This window comes from Pristiophorus japonicus, chromosome 4, assembly GCF_044704955.1.
Source record: "Pristiophorus japonicus isolate sPriJap1 chromosome 4, sPriJap1.hap1, whole genome shotgun sequence".
NCBI classification, from domain to species: Eukaryota; Metazoa; Chordata; class Chondrichthyes; family Pristiophoridae; genus Pristiophorus; species Pristiophorus japonicus.
In genome coordinates this window covers 198,596,082-198,615,130 of record NC_091980.1, presented here as the reverse complement: position 1 = coordinate 198,615,130, position 19,049 = coordinate 198,596,082, and the positions used below count along the sequence as shown (strand labels likewise).

General features: G+C 40.4%; 1 protein-coding gene across 1 annotated transcript in view; it reads right to left on the bottom strand.

Moving 5' to 3' along the window:
• Positions 1-18,646, bottom strand: part of LOC139262284 (RAS guanyl-releasing protein 1-like) — a 107,474-nt gene extending 88,828 nt beyond the window's left edge. The window contains exons 1-2 of the mRNA XM_070877437.1: positions 18,573-18,646; positions 12,199-12,377 (exon numbers count right to left, since the gene is read on the bottom strand). Coding sequence (XP_070733538.1) covers positions 12,199-12,377; positions 18,573-18,646 — 253 coding nt within the window. The remainder of the gene's footprint in view (positions 1-12,198; positions 12,378-18,572) is intronic.
• Between the last annotated feature and the right edge of the window lie 403 nt (positions 18,647-19,049).

Here is a 19,049-nt window from a genome sequence, read left to right as displayed (position 1 = left end):
GAATGAGATGAAGCTGTCTCTCTTTGTATAGAGAGCCTCAATGACCTCCATTCTGTAGCAGTGTACCGCAATCTGCAGATGCTGCTATTATATCCAGCAGCAGCCTGGAAGGAGCCAGATGCATAAAAGTTAAGAGCCACAGTCACGTTGACTGCCACAGACAATGCGATTCTTGTCCTGCTTTGAGTTGTGGTTTGCAGCAGTTAGCAGATTCCAGTCATGCTTACTTTAGTGAAGTAAAGACATCTCATGTATTGGTCGTCATTGAAGTTGAGGTAAGAGAATTGCTCCCTAAAGGCCCTCGGTGGATATGGCCTACTGCTGAGAACCTTTCTCCCCCTCCTCCTTCCTCTTTTAACAGCTTGTCCTGCTTTGTGTGGCCTCTCTTCTTCCTCCCAGTCGTGCTCAAATTGAAAAGGATTTGCAACAACCAGAAGAAATAATCCAGCAACTAAGCTGTAAGTAGTGCATGATCCTTTTAAGTAGCGCTGGTGGGGGGTCCTTCATGCCTTTTAACATTGTGTTCAGCTGTGCAAGGTTAAAACAGGGCATAAGTTGGAGTGTGGCATTCGAAAATGGCAACACTGGCATCAAGTCAGTGTTGCACAGTGATTGACATCATAATCTGCCTGGTCTGCATGTTGCCAGTGGATGTTAGGTGCATGCAGACAAACCCCTTTACTACAATGGCATGCTGCGCGCTTCCCGTCAGAAGTGTGCGCACATATCTCAGATGCCATTGTCGAACGTTAGGAGGCCATGTTGTGCCTAAAAAAAAAAAGAGTGCTACACAGCCCAATTTCTTGTATGTTTGTCCTTTAGAGATACCAGGTATCTATTTAATAGTTTGCCGGCATCTTCAACATTTCTGTTGGGAAATTTGTCCACATGCCCATTCTCAATCCTGCTGGGTTACACGAATGCCAGATGTGATCAGAAGGCTTGTCAGAGAATCTGTAACCCAACACCTGCACTCCATTATAATAAAGGTATTGCACAGTAGTTGGCTCTGGTCCAGATATTTTGAGATGGCCAGGGGAGAAAATAATCAACAAATCTCACTCACTATGGTTTAGTGGTTGTTAACAGTACAATCATTACTTTAGAAATGTTATCATTTCTGCTGGGAAGAACTGCAGCTTCAAAAAGAACGACAAGATTAAACCTTAAGCTTTGTAATATTGGAGCAAGAGGGTGGAGTTCTTTGCTTGTCCGTGATAATTAAAACAATATGACTCAAGATAATGTAAAACCTAAACAAATCTGTTTTGACATTTATCACAGTCTCTGCCTTGATTATTTCTTGTCATGGTAAATATTAATTAGACTCATCAGTTCAATAATGAAAGTAAAATAGTTGATTGAATGATATGGTTATGGTTGTGTCCCCTGTTGTCAGAAAAAGACGACTGGCACTTATATGTTGACAGACCTGTTGTGTCTCTCTCGCATTCTCTGTTTTAATTTCATACTTGCAGCATTTACATCTATTTTCTTTTTATCTGAGTATGCCATTTGTTTTATATTAAATATAAATTTAAAATGTTTTTTTTTAAAAACATTCTAACTTGAATTTATGGGAACCGATCAAGAAGCAATTCAAGCCAGAATTAGAGAGCCAACTTGTAAAGATATTTAAAAATGTTTTACAAAGTGCTGGATACTGAAGCACTGGAGAAAGTGCAGAAAAAATTTACAAGGATGTCACCAAAATTGAGAGGGTGCAACTGTCAGGAAAGATTGAGCAGACTGGGGAAAAGAAGACAAACAGATGTAAGGTCATTGGCAAAAGAACCAGAAGGGAGCTGAGGATTTTTTTAAAGCAGTAAGTTATGAAAGGAAGGCATTGTCTGAAAGCGTGGTGGAAGCAGATGCAGTAATACCTTTCAAAGGGGAATTGGATAAATACTTGAAGGGGAAAAATTTGCAGGGTTATGGGGAAAGAGCAGAAGAGTGGGACTAATTGGATAGCTCTTTCAAAGAGTCAGCACAGGCATGCTGGGCCGAATGGCCTCCTTTGGTGCTGTCTCATTCTAGGATTCTATGAGAGACCTGGTAGAAGTCTTCAAAATGATTAAAGCATTCAATCGGGTGGATGTGGGGAAATTGTTTCCACTCGTGGGCTAGTCCAGAATTTAACTTAAAAAAAATATTTGTTCATGGGGTGTGAGCATTGCTGGAAAGGCCAGTAGTTATTGCCCATCCCTAATTGCCCTTGAGAAGGTAGTGGTGAGCCGCCTTCTTGAACAGATACCATTGATACATTTAAGAGGAGACTTGATGCATACATGAGGGAAAACAGAATATTGGAATACAAGGGCAGAGTGGGAAGAGGTAATTTAATAGGAGGTGTCTCGTATGGGGTATAGACACCAGCATAGACCAGTTGGGCTGAATGCCTGTTTCTGTGCTGTAGATTCTATGTAATATAACATCTTTTATGACCTCATGAAGTCCCAAAATGCTTTATAGCCAATAAAGTACTTTTGAAGTGTTCTAATGTAGGAAACATGACAACTAATTTGTGCACAGTAAGGTCCCACAAACAGCAATTTGATAGTGACCAGATTATGTGTTTTAGTGGTGTTGGTTGAGGGATAAATATTGGCCAGGTTTTAAACAAAATAAATGTTGTGTATTGACAAAAGAAAATCTATGCAGCTAATCTCAGTGAAGATACAGGGGCTGAAATTCAGCCTCCCAAAAAGGCCTCTTACCGCCAGAAAGCAGCGGCCAAGCGGCGGAGTCCAGTGGTTGCCGATTTACGATTGAATGACCGCTGCTAGTGAAATTCAACTTGGTGGATTTTCCAGCTGTCCCCACTTCTGCCCTGCTGCTGCCGACCGGTCCTAAGTGCGTCATCAAAGGGCGCACCTCCGATCTCCCACACCTCCAGACAAATTCAGCTTCAAAAACGCACGAGCAGTGCCCCCACCAGCTTTTTCTGTTGGTGAACCTTGTTGGCTGTGTGTGGGACTTGGCTGCACAGCAGCCATTAAAGGCCATGGTTTTTTTTGCTGATCGATTTCCAGATCGGCCGGCCAAATATGCCCCCGGGTTCGGCCAGGCCACCAACAGGCAGCCTGGCATTCCCTCTTGGGCGCCAGGCCGCTGGCCCAGACAAAACCCTCCCTGGTGGCCCAGTGGACCTAACTAAAGTGTTCGCAGAGCTCACAGCGGCTCTCCCCTTTAAGTGAAGGGGAGAGACGTGGTGACGCACATGCATCATGATGTCATCATCGCTCCGCTGATGATTGACAGCGGCAGTGACTGTCCCGCCTCTACTTCCGCCCCCATTATGACCGACTTCCGGTCCGCTTCAAAAAAAATGACAAGGTGCTGAATTTTGAGAAAGAGGCGACCTCATCTGACGCGGAGGTGAAAACACTTCAAAAATGGTAGGTGCACCAGGTTTCGAGCGGACCTGAATTTCGGCCCCACAATATTCTCAACTGATGATCAATTCTTAAAGAAAAATTAACCAGTGGAACTGGTAGTGAACAGGTTCAATGCTGGCACGCTGATGCACAAAATCTATATGCCAACAATAATATAGGCAGCAAGACCTGCTGCTCTCAGTATCAAAGTACATTTTTGGGTTAAGACGGCCACAGCATAAAAACATACTTTATATCAAAAATAAGATTTGAAGAATTAAAGAGGTGTTGAATATAAACATTGGAGTTAAGTCCTTCTGTTTAATTTTAGTGAAAGAGTTGGTGTGAAGTGCAATTGTATACTCAGCTTCGATAAGATTCTTAGATTCTTCTCTGAGGGTTGTAAATCTATGGAATTCTCAGTCCCAGAGAGCTGTGGAGGCTGGGTCATTGAATATATTTAAGGCGGAGATAGACAGATTTTTGAGTGATAAGGGAATAAAGGGCTATGGGGAGTGGGCAGGGAGGTGGAGCTGAGTCCATAATCAGATCAGCCATGATCTTATTAAATGGCGGAGCAGGCTCGAGGGGCCAAATGGCCCACTCCTGCTCCTAGTTCTTATGTTTATAAAAACTATCTTAGATAAAATTATTGAAAGGTGACATTTTACCGCTTCAGGTAGGTAAAATGCACTTCATGGCTAAGTTATGAATTGAGAAATTAGATGGCTGAGCGTGACTGCACAATAGACTCACTACAAGGGATTTAGATGATATCATAAAACACAAGGATAATGCTTGTGCAGTTTATAACTGTTGCCTTAACCCAGCCCAGTTATTAGATTTTAAAGCATCTGGTGAAAGCCAAGAAGACAAGCTATTTTATAGAGCCAGTACAGGCAAGATGGGCTGGGTTAAGGCAACAGTTATAAACTGCACAAGTATCATCCTTGTGTTTTATGATATCATCTAAACCCCTTGTAGTGAGTCTATTGTGCAGTCACGCTCAGCCTGTACTGGCTCTATAAAAGAGCTTGTCACTTAGTCTGATTCCCCTATACTTTCAGCATACCTTTCTCAATTTTATTGCAATGGTTAAAAAAAATCTCATTGAAAACAAGTCTAATTTTTAAGTTTGTTATTCCATCATACTCAATAAGTCGGTATTAATGAGCTCCAAGAAATAATACCAGTAAAAGTTTTGTCCCCCCCCCACCACTCTTTAAAACATCAGTGTCCATGTTCTCCAAGCTCTCTGCGTGTGCAACAGATAGCATGTCAAGAGATATAGTTTAGCTGCCTCCACCCTGCCTTGCAGGCAAGTTTTGTTTTTTGTGGTTGCAATCTGCTCAACTGACGGTCTCTAAAGCCCTGAACTCTGCTCCTCGGCCATAGGATATCAGTCCTCCCAACCACTGCAAGCCTGAGGCATCATCTCTCCTTTCCTGTACTCCCCCCACCATTCCAAAAGACCATCTATTGCTGAAGTGGAAGATCTCGTGCAGTCATGTTGATATGCTACCTCTCTCTCTCTCTCTCTCACCCTGTTTTCCCTTTCCTCCCCATTTATGTGAACAATAATGTTCACAGGACTTTTCACTTTTGCAACTGCCTTTTTTTCCAGTAAACCTCTTAGTTAAAGTAAAGTAAAGGAATAGAACAAATATTGCAGTGCCTGGATCAGTACTTACTGATTTTATATTTCTTTACTAATTTTTCTCTCCTTTTCTGAAGGTGTTGACTGATGGTGGGATATAAGTGCCATAATCCTTTGGTACCTCAGTCAAACACCCAGGGGTGGAAATTCGTTATCGGCCACTTTGAGGCTGTGACACCTCCTCGTCGCTAACTTTAATCAAATCCCTCCATGGCCTCACCCCTCCCTATCTCTGCAATCTCCTCCAGCCCCACAACGCCCCCCCTCCTCCCCCAGAGATGTCTGCTCCTCTCATTCTGCCCTCCTGAGCATCCCTGATTATAATCGCTCAACCATTGGTGGCCAAGCCTTCTGTTGTCTCGGCCCCAAGCTCTGGAACTCTCTGCCTAAACCTCTCCGCCTCTCTTTCCTCCTTCAAGACACTCCTTACCTCTTTGACCTAGCTTTTGGTCACCTGTGCTAATTTCTACTTATGCGGGCGGTATCTAACGTCTCAAAGCACGATATTCAGTTGTTTCGCTCCAAGAGGAGAGTGGAGTGCTAAGCGAAGTGTTCCACACTCCTCTTTGGGTGCTAACGGAGCGGTAGTGCAGGAGGCCTACTCAATTTTCTGGTGCTAGGATGCCGGCATCCTGGCACTTGAAGAAGGAAAAAAAAATCTTTTGGAAAATTTCAATGACCTATACTTCCCCACTGCTGCCACAAATAAATAGAAGGTAAAAAAAAAATTAAATTTCACCATTTACCTTGCTCTCCGGACAATACTGCCCTGGGATCATTGATGTACCAACTGCTTTCCCTGTCGGAAGAAGCGGCAGGTGCTATGGCAGGCGAAAGCAGTCAAGTTCCCGACCGCGGTGCTATAGGGGCGTCGCACGCTTGGTGACGTCACCACGTGGGTGGCGCTAGAATGCGCAGCGCTACAATGCGTAGCGCTACCTCTTAGCGCCACCCCACCCCTCCATTGAATTTTTCAGGAAGCAAGGACAATGTGCAGCTCGGGCGGTAGGTGTTTAGCGGTCCCTTAGCGCCAATGAAGGTGCTAAACAACCGAATTTTGGCCACCCATTCTTCATGTGTGAGCCTCAACAGTGAGCGTTGATGGGTTATGTATCAGCCTTGGCTCATGGGTAGCATTCTCACCTCTTGACAGAAGGCCATGAGTTCAAGCCCTGTACCAGAGGTTCAAGCATATCATTTAGGCTGACACTTCCGTTCATTACTGAGTGAGTGCTGCACTGTTCGAGGTGTCATCTCTCAGATCAGATGCCAAACTGAGGTCCTGACTGCCCTCTTAGGTGAACGTAAAAAATACCATAGTACTATTCGAAGAAGAGCAGGGGAGTTCTCCTCGGCCAATATTTATCCCTCGACCAACAGCAACATAAAAAAAAACAGATTATCTGGTTATTATCTTATCGCTGTTTGTTGGGCTTTGCTTTGCACAAATTTGTTGCTACGTTTCCTACATTACAACTTTGATTGCACTTTTTTTTGGCTATGAACCGTTTTCAGATGTCCTGAGGTCATGAAAAGTAAGAACATAAACATAAGAGATAGGAACAGGAGTAGGCCATACGGCTCCTCGAGCCTGCTCCACCATTCAATAAGATCATGGCTGATCTGATCATGGACTCAGCTCCATTTCCCCGCCCACTCCCCATAACCCCTTATCTCCTTATTGCTCAAGAAACTGTCTATTTCTGTCTTAAATTTATTCAATGTCCCAACTTCCACAGCTCTCCGAGGCAGCAAATTCCACAGATTTACTACCCTCAGAGAAGAAATTACTCCTCATCTCTGTTTTAAATGGACGGCCCCTTATTCTAAGATCATGCCCTCTAGTTCTAGTCTCCCCCATCAGTGGAAACATCCTCTCTGCATCCACCTTGTCAAGCCCCCTCATAATCTTATACGTTTCGATAAGATCACCTCTCATTCTTCTGAACTCCAATGAGTAGATGCCGAACCTACTCAACCTTTCCTCATAAGTCAACCCTCTCATCCCTGGAATCAATCTAGTGAACCTTCTCTGAACTGCCTCCAAAGCAAATATATCCTTTTGTAAATATGGAAACCAAAACTGCACGCAGTATTCCAGGTGTGGCCTCACCAATACCTTATATAGCTGTAGCAAGACTTCCCCGCTTTTATACTCCATCCACTTTGCAATAAAGGCCAAGATACCATTGGCTTTCCTGATCACTTGCTGTACCTGCAAACTATCCTTTTGTGTTTTATGCACAAGTGCAAGTTCTTTCTTCCTTTTTTATTTGAGGATATTACAGGCAAGCCTGATCCTGTCATTGCAGCATATCCACACCTATGCACTTTGCTCTAGGGGTCACTGTATAGACATTGGTTGATTTCCGATCACCCCTCCAGCCAAGCATGTTGAAGCCAATGGTAGTGTTGTCATTGCCAATCCAGCTGAGATCAACTAACTACACAGACCAGAGATTTAATGCGGGATGTAGATTTTTTTGTTGTTGTAATTATTCCCATACTGCGAAACTTTCCATAACGTAGATAATGTTATTATGGTCAGTGTGAAAAGGCAGACGCCTCCTACTGATCTGGTTATTGCCACACAACAAAAGATAGACAAAGCAGCAAACTTCACTTTGTAATTTCCTTTGAAATGAAGCCTTGAATTATTAACGGATATATGAATTCATATTCACAATAGACCCCTTACATCACTGTGCACCCTGCAAGAATATAGCGAATAAATAGCCCTTCAGAATATCTACTTGTTTTGATAGATGAGAAAATTGATCTTAAACAGACCCATTTAAAATACTCAAAAATGATGTCACACTGCAATCTTATCATGCACTGGCTCAAGCAGGCTGCTTAAAACTGTGTTCAGATTAATTTATGGTTAAGAGCCAACAGTACAATGGCAACATCGGAACATCGGGAGTAGCCCATTCAGCCCCTCAAGCCTGCTCTGTCATTCAATTAGATCACGCCCGATTCGCACCTCAACTCCATTTTCCCGCATTTGCTCCATATCCCTTGACACCCTTACCTAGCGAGAAAGAAAAGCCATAGTTGCAATGCCCATTCCCAGTCCTGTACAGCATGCAGGAACACATAGAGAAGTGTGCCAGAAGTAAAGATTAGTCACTGGGCTTCACTTGTGGTGCTCATTCCAAAGGACAAGACAACACGGTGTGTCAAAAACAAAGCTTTAGCATGCTATTGACTTCTTTGATTCTGTCATGGTATTTAAATAGTTTAAAAAAACAACTTTACTCACAAAAATCATATCCCAGTTTAATGTGATACAGTTGCTAGATATTTATATACTTGATGCATGAGAGAGGGGCTAATCCATTCAATTCAAATACAAGCATCTTGTTGGATTACGGTTTTGATTGGCAGCTGGATTACATGAAATCACCAGATAAAACCAATAACTGAAGTAAATAGAGGCAGATTCTCGGTTTATTTCCTGGACATAATATGAAAATACTTAGCTATATAGACAAGCAAAAACACTTTGAGAAACAAGGAGCTTGAGCTTAGCTACAAGAGTCTTCTGAAAGACAAATGACAAATAATATCTACAGTAAACAAGATTAAAGAAAACCCCCAAAATGTAACACAGTTTTGCATGGATTACCAGAGATTAAATGACCTGACCTGCCTCGCACAGAGGAGATCCTTGTGAAGCTGTGGACACGAGGAGGGTTATTTTAACTTAACTCGCCAAGCAGGAACCCATGGGATCAGGTAGAACACCGGTTTTACACCTCATCTAATATTACTCTCCACTGACTTCAATAGAGAATAAAATCGGGCAGAGTGTAAAATCTGCATTTCATCCGATCTCATCAGTGTCCCAACAGGCGGGTTAGGTTAAAATTGCTCCCAAGGTATTTGTGGTCATCCCTTTTGGAATGAGAAGTGCACCAGCCACATTCCAGCATTTGGTGCATTCCTTTCTAATCGGGTGTGTGATTGTGCGATGGCATATATAGATGGGAACTGGGATATAAACACCTCTTCCACATCAAAGATGTGCTGACCCAAATACAGAAGACAGGGCTAAAGGTAAATGTGGAAAAATGATATGGGGGTAAGGCTGAGCTACTACACCACAGATACCGTGCGCGTGGGAAAACTCATAGACTGGACAGGGCTAAAATACCCAAATTTAAGTATTCATATGAATAAGGCTATTAGCGGAGCCGCAAATCTGCATCCTGAGTGGATATAATCCAGAAACTGTCTCTGAAGCAGGTGGACAAACTGTGAGGGCACCTTTTAACAAACTGAGCACCACTCTGCAGAGACCCTGTTCTTGCCAGTGCAGATTACAGTCAGAAGTGTGCAGTCCCATTGACGTGTCTAACAGGGTATTGGATAAGTGAGCTGTAAGAGATAACTGTATTGTCACAGTCCTTTGGAAACGACTCATGCAGGGGGAGAAATCTGGGAGGGAAAAATTGTACTGTTTCCAGTTTCTGAGTTAGTCCCAAATACAAATAAGCAAATTTAGACAACTGGAACTGGGTCATGTTGTAGAACTATTAAAAGAAATTCTGCAATATAAATGGGGCATTAGTAAACCCTGTAACTGCATCTTCTTTCTGTCAGTCAACGCTATTATAACCCTGATCTTGCATCACAATTCTATTTAAAACCTAACTAATGATATTGATGGGTTGAAGAATAACAATGGCTGGGATTGTATTTAGGTTTGCAATATACTCTTGGAGTCTGAAGGATGATAAATTTCTTGTAATTTATAGCGAGTAACACAATCCCAGCCATTCATTTTTCTCTGGGTATCAGTCCAAAGACACATTTTGTGCAGTGACAAGCTTATTGAAAGAAGGCTGGATCAAGGGAAATTGTACATTACTGAGAACTAGTAGCAAATGATCGTGCAATCGACCAATTGCAGTTGAAGAAGAAATGACAGTCGCAGTTGGCTGAAATAGCACAAGAGCAACCGAACCGAAGGAGGCATTGGAAAAGGCTGGTTTTTCCAAAGAAGGCTGCCATCACAAACATAGTTTAGAGAAAGCAATCTAGAAGGCAGTCATAGCTTCCAATCAGCCGTGCAGCAATACGTACAAAGTGATTGACATACCGCAGCTAGAAAGCCTGCTATTTGCCAATATTACATCCTGAAGATACTTTGAAAATGGCATTGAAAAGTATTGGCTCCTTAAAAGTGGTTCGCAACAGGTATCTTTATTGTATAAATGGCATGACAACCAGATCAGCCATAATCTCATTGAATGGCAGAACAGGTTCAAGGGGCTAAATGGCCTAATCCTGTTCCTATGTTCCTAACCCGATACTAGCCAGGAACTTGAACATGATGGCTACTTCAGAAATGTGGTTTTGTTTTCTGTACGCTGTCATTCTGTTACTGAAATAGTCTTAGTTAGATAGAAATAGATGGTAAATGGATCTTTTATTAACAGACAACCAGTACAAGGAAATACTATGTTATGTTGAACAGTAATGATATTAATGCAGTTCTACATCTTGATGTGTAAGTATAAATGCATTCATCAAGTAGCGAAATAATGTATTTGCATAACGGCAAGAGGATTATTATGTTGTGTGTGTAAAGTTAATGGAAATTCTTCATTAAACTGGGAGGTTTATAATGAGGGTTAAATAAAATATGTTTTCTTTAACTTTACATGCAGAGCAAAACAAGTGTACCAAGAGAAAGGATTGATATAGTGAGTGGCTTGAAATAACATAATTAATGACAGTGAGGTTTTATTATCTATCTCCCCGCAGGGCTGCCCTGTTGTAATCTGCAGTGCTAATATTAACTGTTCACAAAGGCACAATATCCATTTGGGATTAGTTATAAACCCTGGAGTTATAATCCAAACTCCACACGGAAGTTGGTACCTCTGTTTTCTGTAACTGATGATACTGCAGGTATTATCCTGAGGCACCCAAAGAGAGTATTGTCATGTAAGAGAACATTCAAATACCTGGGAGAGAATGTATTTAACTCATGATGTGGCTTTCAAACACAACTAACTGGTCAACAATGCCTGAAACTATTAATGCCATCCTGCAATGTTCTCACAAAAGATTTGATGCTTAATATTCATCAAACCGTAGCTGGTAGGAATGTACTGGTTTATGATTCCCTGCAGAAAAGCTATGGACAAGGCGTTTTGCTAATTACGTATGTATATATTTTTTCTATTGCTAATCAATTTAGGGATAGCCCATTATTAACCCTGACAGGAAGTTGCCTAAATTGACAGAGCTGTACAAAATAAATGTGAAAGGTGCACTCTGTGAGCTAGTCATAGCGAATACTGTGTTTTCTCAAAGTACCGGCACACACTGGCTTCTGACTGATCGACCTCTTTCCCCAATTTAGGTGTGTACAAACATAAAGACAGACACGTGAGAATTCATTTCTGAACAGCATCAGTTCTCATCCACTTCCATCAAATGTGGCAGAATTCTGTCACCATACAAAACATTTCTCTCGCAGAGCTCAGGCAAGATAAATTGTTGGAGCTCATCAGTCTCATGAGCACTCAATTACAACTCTTCATATCGGAAATAATTCTGTAGAACATAGCACAGAAGGAATAACTACAAGCAATCTTTCTATAGTATTCTCTAAAAAGATGAAATAACTGAGTTTGATTACTTTATGGCTTTAAAGATTTCTTTTTAAATTCCAGTTTCTGTCCTTATATAGAATTATACAATGATTTTTAATAATACATCCATACAATTAAATATTTCCAAGATTACACTTAAAAAAAAAGCCCATGTTATGCAGTCATACTCTGTATTCTGTGTTACCTGGTTGTGATAGCTTTAGATCATCTACAATAAAACAGTATCTCAAAATGATATTATAACATAGCTTATGGCATTTTATAAATGTTTTTATAGTGTGCTGTAAAAATTATTAATAAACATTGTGAGGGGCAGCTTATTCAGATAAGTGGAATTAAACCTTCTAAAATGCATTTATAGTTCTAAAATCAGAAAATAAAAAGAAATAAAAAAACAACTGCTTACAAAATGATGAAATAATTATTAAATGAAAGATCGTTGCTACAAGCTGTTGTCGAAAGAAAAGACCCATTGATAAGGCTCCCATCTACAAAGAACAATGTGCTCTACATAAATGAAAGTAAATCTTACCAAAGGACTGAATGCAGGTTTCGAGTAGGTCATCCAAGCTGGCCCCTTTAGCGAGCTGTCCCAGGGACATCATTACATTCACCCGAGTGATCTGAGCAAGGTTTAGGCTGGATACACCGTAGCTTCTCTGCCTAGGAGCAGTGACAACTTTAAGGTTTGTGCATTCTTGCTGGGGTTTCCTAGAAGATGAAACAGTAGCAGTTGGAGAAGTGTCAGATTGCTCAGCTGAATCTCACATGAGTATACCATCAGGGCAGAGCACAGAGGATAAAAGCAAAACCCCCTCGAGCTGGACTGGTAGGAGCCATCACCCATTGGCAACTGGAGCAAATAACACACATTGTGGGGGCTGCATTTCATATGCAAATTTAAACACGAGAGAAAAAAAAAGTTCATTGTAGCCTGTGAACACAGGCATGTTGTTTCAAACCAAGTGGCCATGGAAGACACAGAAAGCTATGTGTGAAACCCACAGTGCACATACTTATACAGCAGAGAAGAGACCCTATGTACTGTATGATTTGCATAAAATGATTGCTAAATTTGATGTTTTAAAAACATAGACCTTTGGTATGAACAATAATGGCATGGAGCTGAATTTACAGCCCATATGCTAATTGTATAATTTATTAATTATAATTGCCAACAATGAAGATGTAAATATTTTTGTTCCAATAGTTTGAATGAATTGTTCATGTTATGTTGACTGTTGATGTGCTACAGATAGGAGCTAAGTTTTTAAGGTAAAATTTAGGTAACTCACATTCCTGCATAATGTGCCAGAGATGCACTGTTCAAATGTTACATTTAAAAATGAAGATACCTTATTTTCTACAAATTATTTAAAGCATTTTAAGATGCAGAACCTGAATATGATTGGCACCATCCTAACACTGAAGAAATTCAAACATTTTCAGAAAATATATTTCACATCAACAGCTGAGATTTTATTTATAAAATTATTATTTACAGTTCTAACTTTTTTACAACCTTTCAGAGGTTGAGATTAGAAACTTTACCCATTGCTTGGATGCAAAGCTTATTCAATAGCCCGATAATTGGAAATGTAGCCCTCTGAGAGGTGGTTTAATTGCTAAATCCTAAACTTAAATACACAGACATTGACTATACTTGTTTCATTCACTTTCCTGATGTGGTTGAATGATGGGGACTTAACTGAAGTTTTAGACTGAACTAATCTGGGGGCTAAATTCAACTAGGTCGGGACACAAAACAGACGGGAGCGCTTTTGCCGCCAGCCATACGCTCCACCAGATTCCACTAACTTCAATGGAACTGAATATCAGACAAGATGTTCAACAGGCGGCAGATGCGATACCGTCCATTTTGCACCCCTGCCTAAGCCGAATTTTACCAGTTAAATTTAATAAGCTTCAAATTTTATGATTAGATTCACTTCCCCTTTAAAATCTGTAATATCATACACAGATACACCAAGGAATATAATGTTCCTTGATTTACTTGTAATGACATTTTTGTATCTCACAATTAGCTAATGCCATTTTGGAAGTTGGTGCCTATGGCGATAGCCTCAGCATTAAAGGCACTATGTATTAAAATCAATAAATGCTGCTTTATAGTCCTCTTCCCTTTATCTCTGCTTGTCGTTGACATTATATCTAGAATGTTATAGTTCCTGTCCTGCATACTGTAGCATTTCTGTACTACCTTTAAAAAAACACACAGCAACATTCAAAAGAAGTAAACAACAAATAAAAACATAAAATGCTGGAAGCACTCAGCAGGTCAGGCAGCATGTGTGGAGAGAAGCAGTATTAACGTTTCAGCTCGATGGCCCTTCATTATTTCTGACAATAGGGTCATCGACCTAAAACGTTAACCCAATGTATCTTTCTCCATGAATACTACCTGACCTGCTGAGTGTTTCCAGTATTTTATGTTTTCATTTCAGATTTCCAGCCTCTGTAGCATTCTGCTTTTTGTTTAAAAGTAAGTAATGTTTTCGGTTAAACATTTCTTACATAGTGATTTAGTGGGGAGGGGTTTAATTTGCAGGGAAGATAGTCAACATTGACTCATTTCAATACTGAGCTTATCACTCCGGCTGGCGAAGGTCTGTGCAGGCCCGTGATGTGAAAACTGCATTATGAGGGGGAGCTCAGCCTGCTTGCAGCCAGAGCAAATGGTGATTAGCATTACCGAGGTGGTCTTTAGTAGACCACGGATCGGGGCAGTGGGGGGGTGGGTGGGTTCTTCTCTCCTACAAAAGGCAGCAGCAAAGCCTCATTTGTGATACATCACTGTTGCTGAAGCTAGGGTTGCCAACTCTGATTGGACGCATTTCTGGAGGTATCATTACATGATCCTGGCGCCTTCAACCGCCCCGCCCCCATACTCCCACCATTGGCCACCTGACGTGGCCATTGTCATGGCACATCGCCTTCCCACGCCAATTGGAAAGTGAACAGACGGTTCATTACCCAATTGGTGGCTCTTGACTATCAGTCAAACAGCCTATTTTTACCATCTCCAATATGTTTTAACTAATAAATGAAAGTATTAAAGAAAATGAAAAGAAACGTTTTTTTTAAATGACACAAGAATTTTTCTCCAGGGTTTCTGGGAGCAGTGTCCTGGAGATGAATCTTAAATTGCTGGAGACTCCAGGACAATTCTGGAGGGTTGGCCACTCTAGTTGAAAATGGGGGTCATTTTTGGGCCTGCAAAGTCCCATTTTTTTGTTCTGTTGATCGAACATCAGGAGCAGTACTGAACACAGAAGCCTGCATTAAGTGCCAGTGTCTTTTACATTGATGAGTACTTATCCCTCATTGCTGATTCATTTAAATCAGCACGCAATAGTTTTTGTGCTGAAGTGGGGGAGTGAGAGAAGCGGTAGATAAGAAAATATTAATGTGTGGAATAAAAAAAGAGTGAATAAAACAGGTCCAACAAGTCTGTTTCAATCACAGCCGTACCATATCCTGGACCTTACCCAAATTATTTAATTTCATGAAGCTTCTGCCAGTTTGTTCCTGCTCTACAAAGCTAACCAACCCTCAAGAGATTAGTTTAACCTACTTTAATCATTTATGATGAATTGGTTTCAATGGCAGGATATTTGAAAGGTCCCCATAACTTCTTAACCCAGTGCATCAGAGAGCTATAAGAGACAAAGTTTATCTTGATTTGGTGTTTGTAATTGACCCAGGAAATGGAAGTTAGATCACTGTTGGGGGAACCACAGAATGGTAAAGATTAACATGATCTGGGAGATAGATACTAAAGACCAGGAGCTATGTATATAATTTTAAAATGGCTAAATTTGCTGAAATGAGGGAACAACTTAAACAAATAGATTATGGGTGGTTTTAAAATTCTCATCCTTGCTTTCAAATCCCTCCATGGCCTCACTCCTCCTGATCCTTGTGACCTCCTTCAGCCCTACAACCCTCTGAGATCTCTGCTCTCCTCCAATTCTGGCCTCTTGCGCATCCCCGATTCAAGGTAAACCCTGATAATGGATTAGAAACTGGTTAAAGAATAGGAAACAAATACTCATTGAAGGAGTTATGTCATAGTTGGGGATGGTGTATAGAGTGAGGCACCTCAGTGCTGGGATCAATACTGTTTCTAATTTACACAAATGACCCGGATTCAGAAATGTCATGAAAAGTGATCATACTTGCAGCTGATCCCAAACTAGTGGGGGCAGTGTAATTGGAAGAAGCAGCTTAAACAATGCAGAATGAAGAAGACAAGATATGTAAATGGGCTAATCAATGCCGGATGAAATTTAATACAGATAAATGTAAAGTGCTGCACATAGGAAGGAAAAGTAGATGATGTGCATATTACGTTAAATTAAACTGTGGAGGTAGAAAAAGGGACACAGGTTCAAACTGGAGAAGGGCACTTTTAGGATCAATATCAGGAAGTTCTTCTTTGTACAATGAGTGATCAACATGAGGAATAAACTTCCAGCTACAGTAGTGGAGGCAAAAACCCTGGAATAATTTAAAAGCAATTGGATGCTACAATCTGGTGACATTAAAATTTTTCTGGTTAGATGAATCAAGATGGACCGAGTGGCTTTCCTCATCCATAATTATCTTGTTCTTGTACAGGATTCAAGCATTGCTATATTTATATATACTTATCTTTGTTATGTTCCGTCTCAATCAGAACCAGATGCCAGATTTTTTTTTTTTTAAAAGGGGTTAAGTGATGCAGCAGTAATTACTTTTACCTAGAGTCTGTCCACAGATCTGCTACTCTAGTAAGGCTATTGTTCATTTTGTAATGTTATTTTGTAATGTAATTCTATGCTAGCAGTCCAAGTGAAATAGTTGCTTATGTCTACATTATCTATGTCTCCATATTTAAGCTCCAGTGAAAACAATTTCACTGCTGAGTCTTCATAACATAAAATGCTTTTACATTGTTAGAGTGCTGTTGATTATGGTAAAGGTGTTGCTCAATAAACAACCCGGCCTCCATAAAGTCAGAAACCCAACACTTCTCACATCTCCCAACCTACTGTCACATCAACAGTCATGCATTGTTGATCTGCCCATTAATAAATGATTAGTTTGGTTAATAATATGATCACACTCAAATCCTTTTCCCCTTTTCTGCTTTTTTAGTGGGACCAAAACAGTACCCACTTTTTATTACATGTACCTTTTGTGTTCTCTATTCCAAAAGGGAAATATCTTACATTTATCCATATTAAAAACTAAATATGATTCCTTAGCTCATCTACTTAATTGGTCCAAATCCCCTTTGAATGCTTTAAAAAATATATATTAGTCACATGGTGATAAAAGTACCCTCCTCCAGATCCTTTGTAAATGGTGTGAACACACCGTTGCAAAATTCATCACTGTTCCCAACAACAAACTTATTCCACTGATCATAACCTCTGAAATCACTCCTACAATTTTAGTTTCTGTCAATTTCACTTTGGATACTCCTAGGATTAAAACGAAGAATTAAAGTTCCAGTGGGAGCTGCACTGGTGGAGCTCTTTTACCTGCAGGCATTAAACAGAAGGGAGGAATATTGCTGGGGAAAAACAAAAATATTGGCCTAATTTTAAGCGATTATACATTAAAGGTGCAGCTCACACTTGTCTTTCACATTGTTTGCAGAAGTCTGCTCAAGCGCCACTTCTGACACATTAGTGAAAACAAACTTGGAACATCTGCACTCTTGCAAAATTAAAATCAATAGTTAAGAAGGTGAAGATTCCAAGTATCCACCATACACATCATTCCCATCATTGCCAGGAAAAGTGAAACTGTTAAACAAGTTTAACATGTTTTTTAGAAATGAAGGTGGAACTCTGATTACAACATTAAAATGATTGCTGTAATATGCTAACCTAATAACATAATCCAGATCAATCAGTACTTCCTAATACTGAGACACACCAAAAATAAACATTGATCGTTAAGGTTCTGGAACATCTGTGCAATAGTTTCAATTGACATAAGTTTACAAAAATCAGAAAGTTGTGATAGCCGAGTTATGAAGCAAATGGTTGCAGGAAATTTTTGTTTGAAATTAGAATTAAAGGCAGTTAGTTTTTTTGTAAGTATTTCAGGGTAAAAGACTCAGGGTAGGGCTGAAACAGTTATTAAAAATAAGGTCAGTCTTCAGTTTTTGAGTGATCTGCAACTCCCCACTCTCGACCCCAAACCCATAGTCTCGGTATCTGAAAATGATACATTTCCACAAGTCTCCGTTTGGTGTGCGAGAGGGGAAGCTGTTACAAGTCATTTGCAATTTGCCTCTTCCAAAATCAATATAATGTTCCATATATTCGAAAGATTGCTCTAATAGCACTGAAAGCTTCCCCTTGTCCATGCGGAGATTAGACTGTGGGCACAACTCACTAATACAGATACACTTTTCAGCGGTGGAGTGGATTAAATAATCAATAGAATATATTGAATATAAAATACTTCGTACAATTTACATTTTACAAACCTTAAAATATCAAGATATATTAGAACTCTCTGCCCCCCAAAAGCTGTTGAGACTAGGCTAATTGAACACTTAAAAACTGAGATTGATGGGTTGGTGGTTAGAGTTGATACCATTTTGAATGGCGGAGCAAGTTTGAGGGGTTGAATGGTTTACTCCTATGTTCCCATGCAAGATGTAAAGTCATAAGCTACAATTAATGAACTAAAATAAGAAAAGGTCCACAACAAAAATATTCTTGCAGAAGAAAAAACGCAGACTGACATTACTTTACTGGATTGTCTTTCTGCTGCTCTAATCAACTGGTCAGTAACAAAGTGCTTAAGCTCTAAGAAAACTAGCTACAAGATTGTAAGATAAGAAGTTACTGAGACGCGAAGTACAAACAAACTTTGACTCACTGCATTTCTTTGATTCTGCCTAATGTCCCCACACTGTCTGTAGGCTGACAGGCTGCATTTTGCTGGTATCTCATCGCTCGTACAACACCACAGACAGTAAAATGACAGCGCTCAGCTCATGCTTCTTGAGCAACAACTGTTCCCTCTCGCACGCCTGCTGTTAAAAAGTGTCTTCAAAAGGAAATGTATTTTAAGAGCGATGCAAATTTCCGACCGGTGAATTGAGATCTTATCATCCCGCAGCGAGGAGGTAGCTGCCTGTCTGAAGGGGCAGAAGCGTTTGCCAAACATTGTAAGATCTGCCCTTACCTAACCTTGTTATGCAAATCAGCCTGTTTTATGAGACAAACATACCTTCAACAAGCTCAAACAAGCAGAGGTACCTGTAATAGTATGGACTGAAGTTCCTATCACACACGTGACGTGTTTCCAATTATAATGATCAGTGAAGCTGAGCTCTTCAACAAATATCGGTAT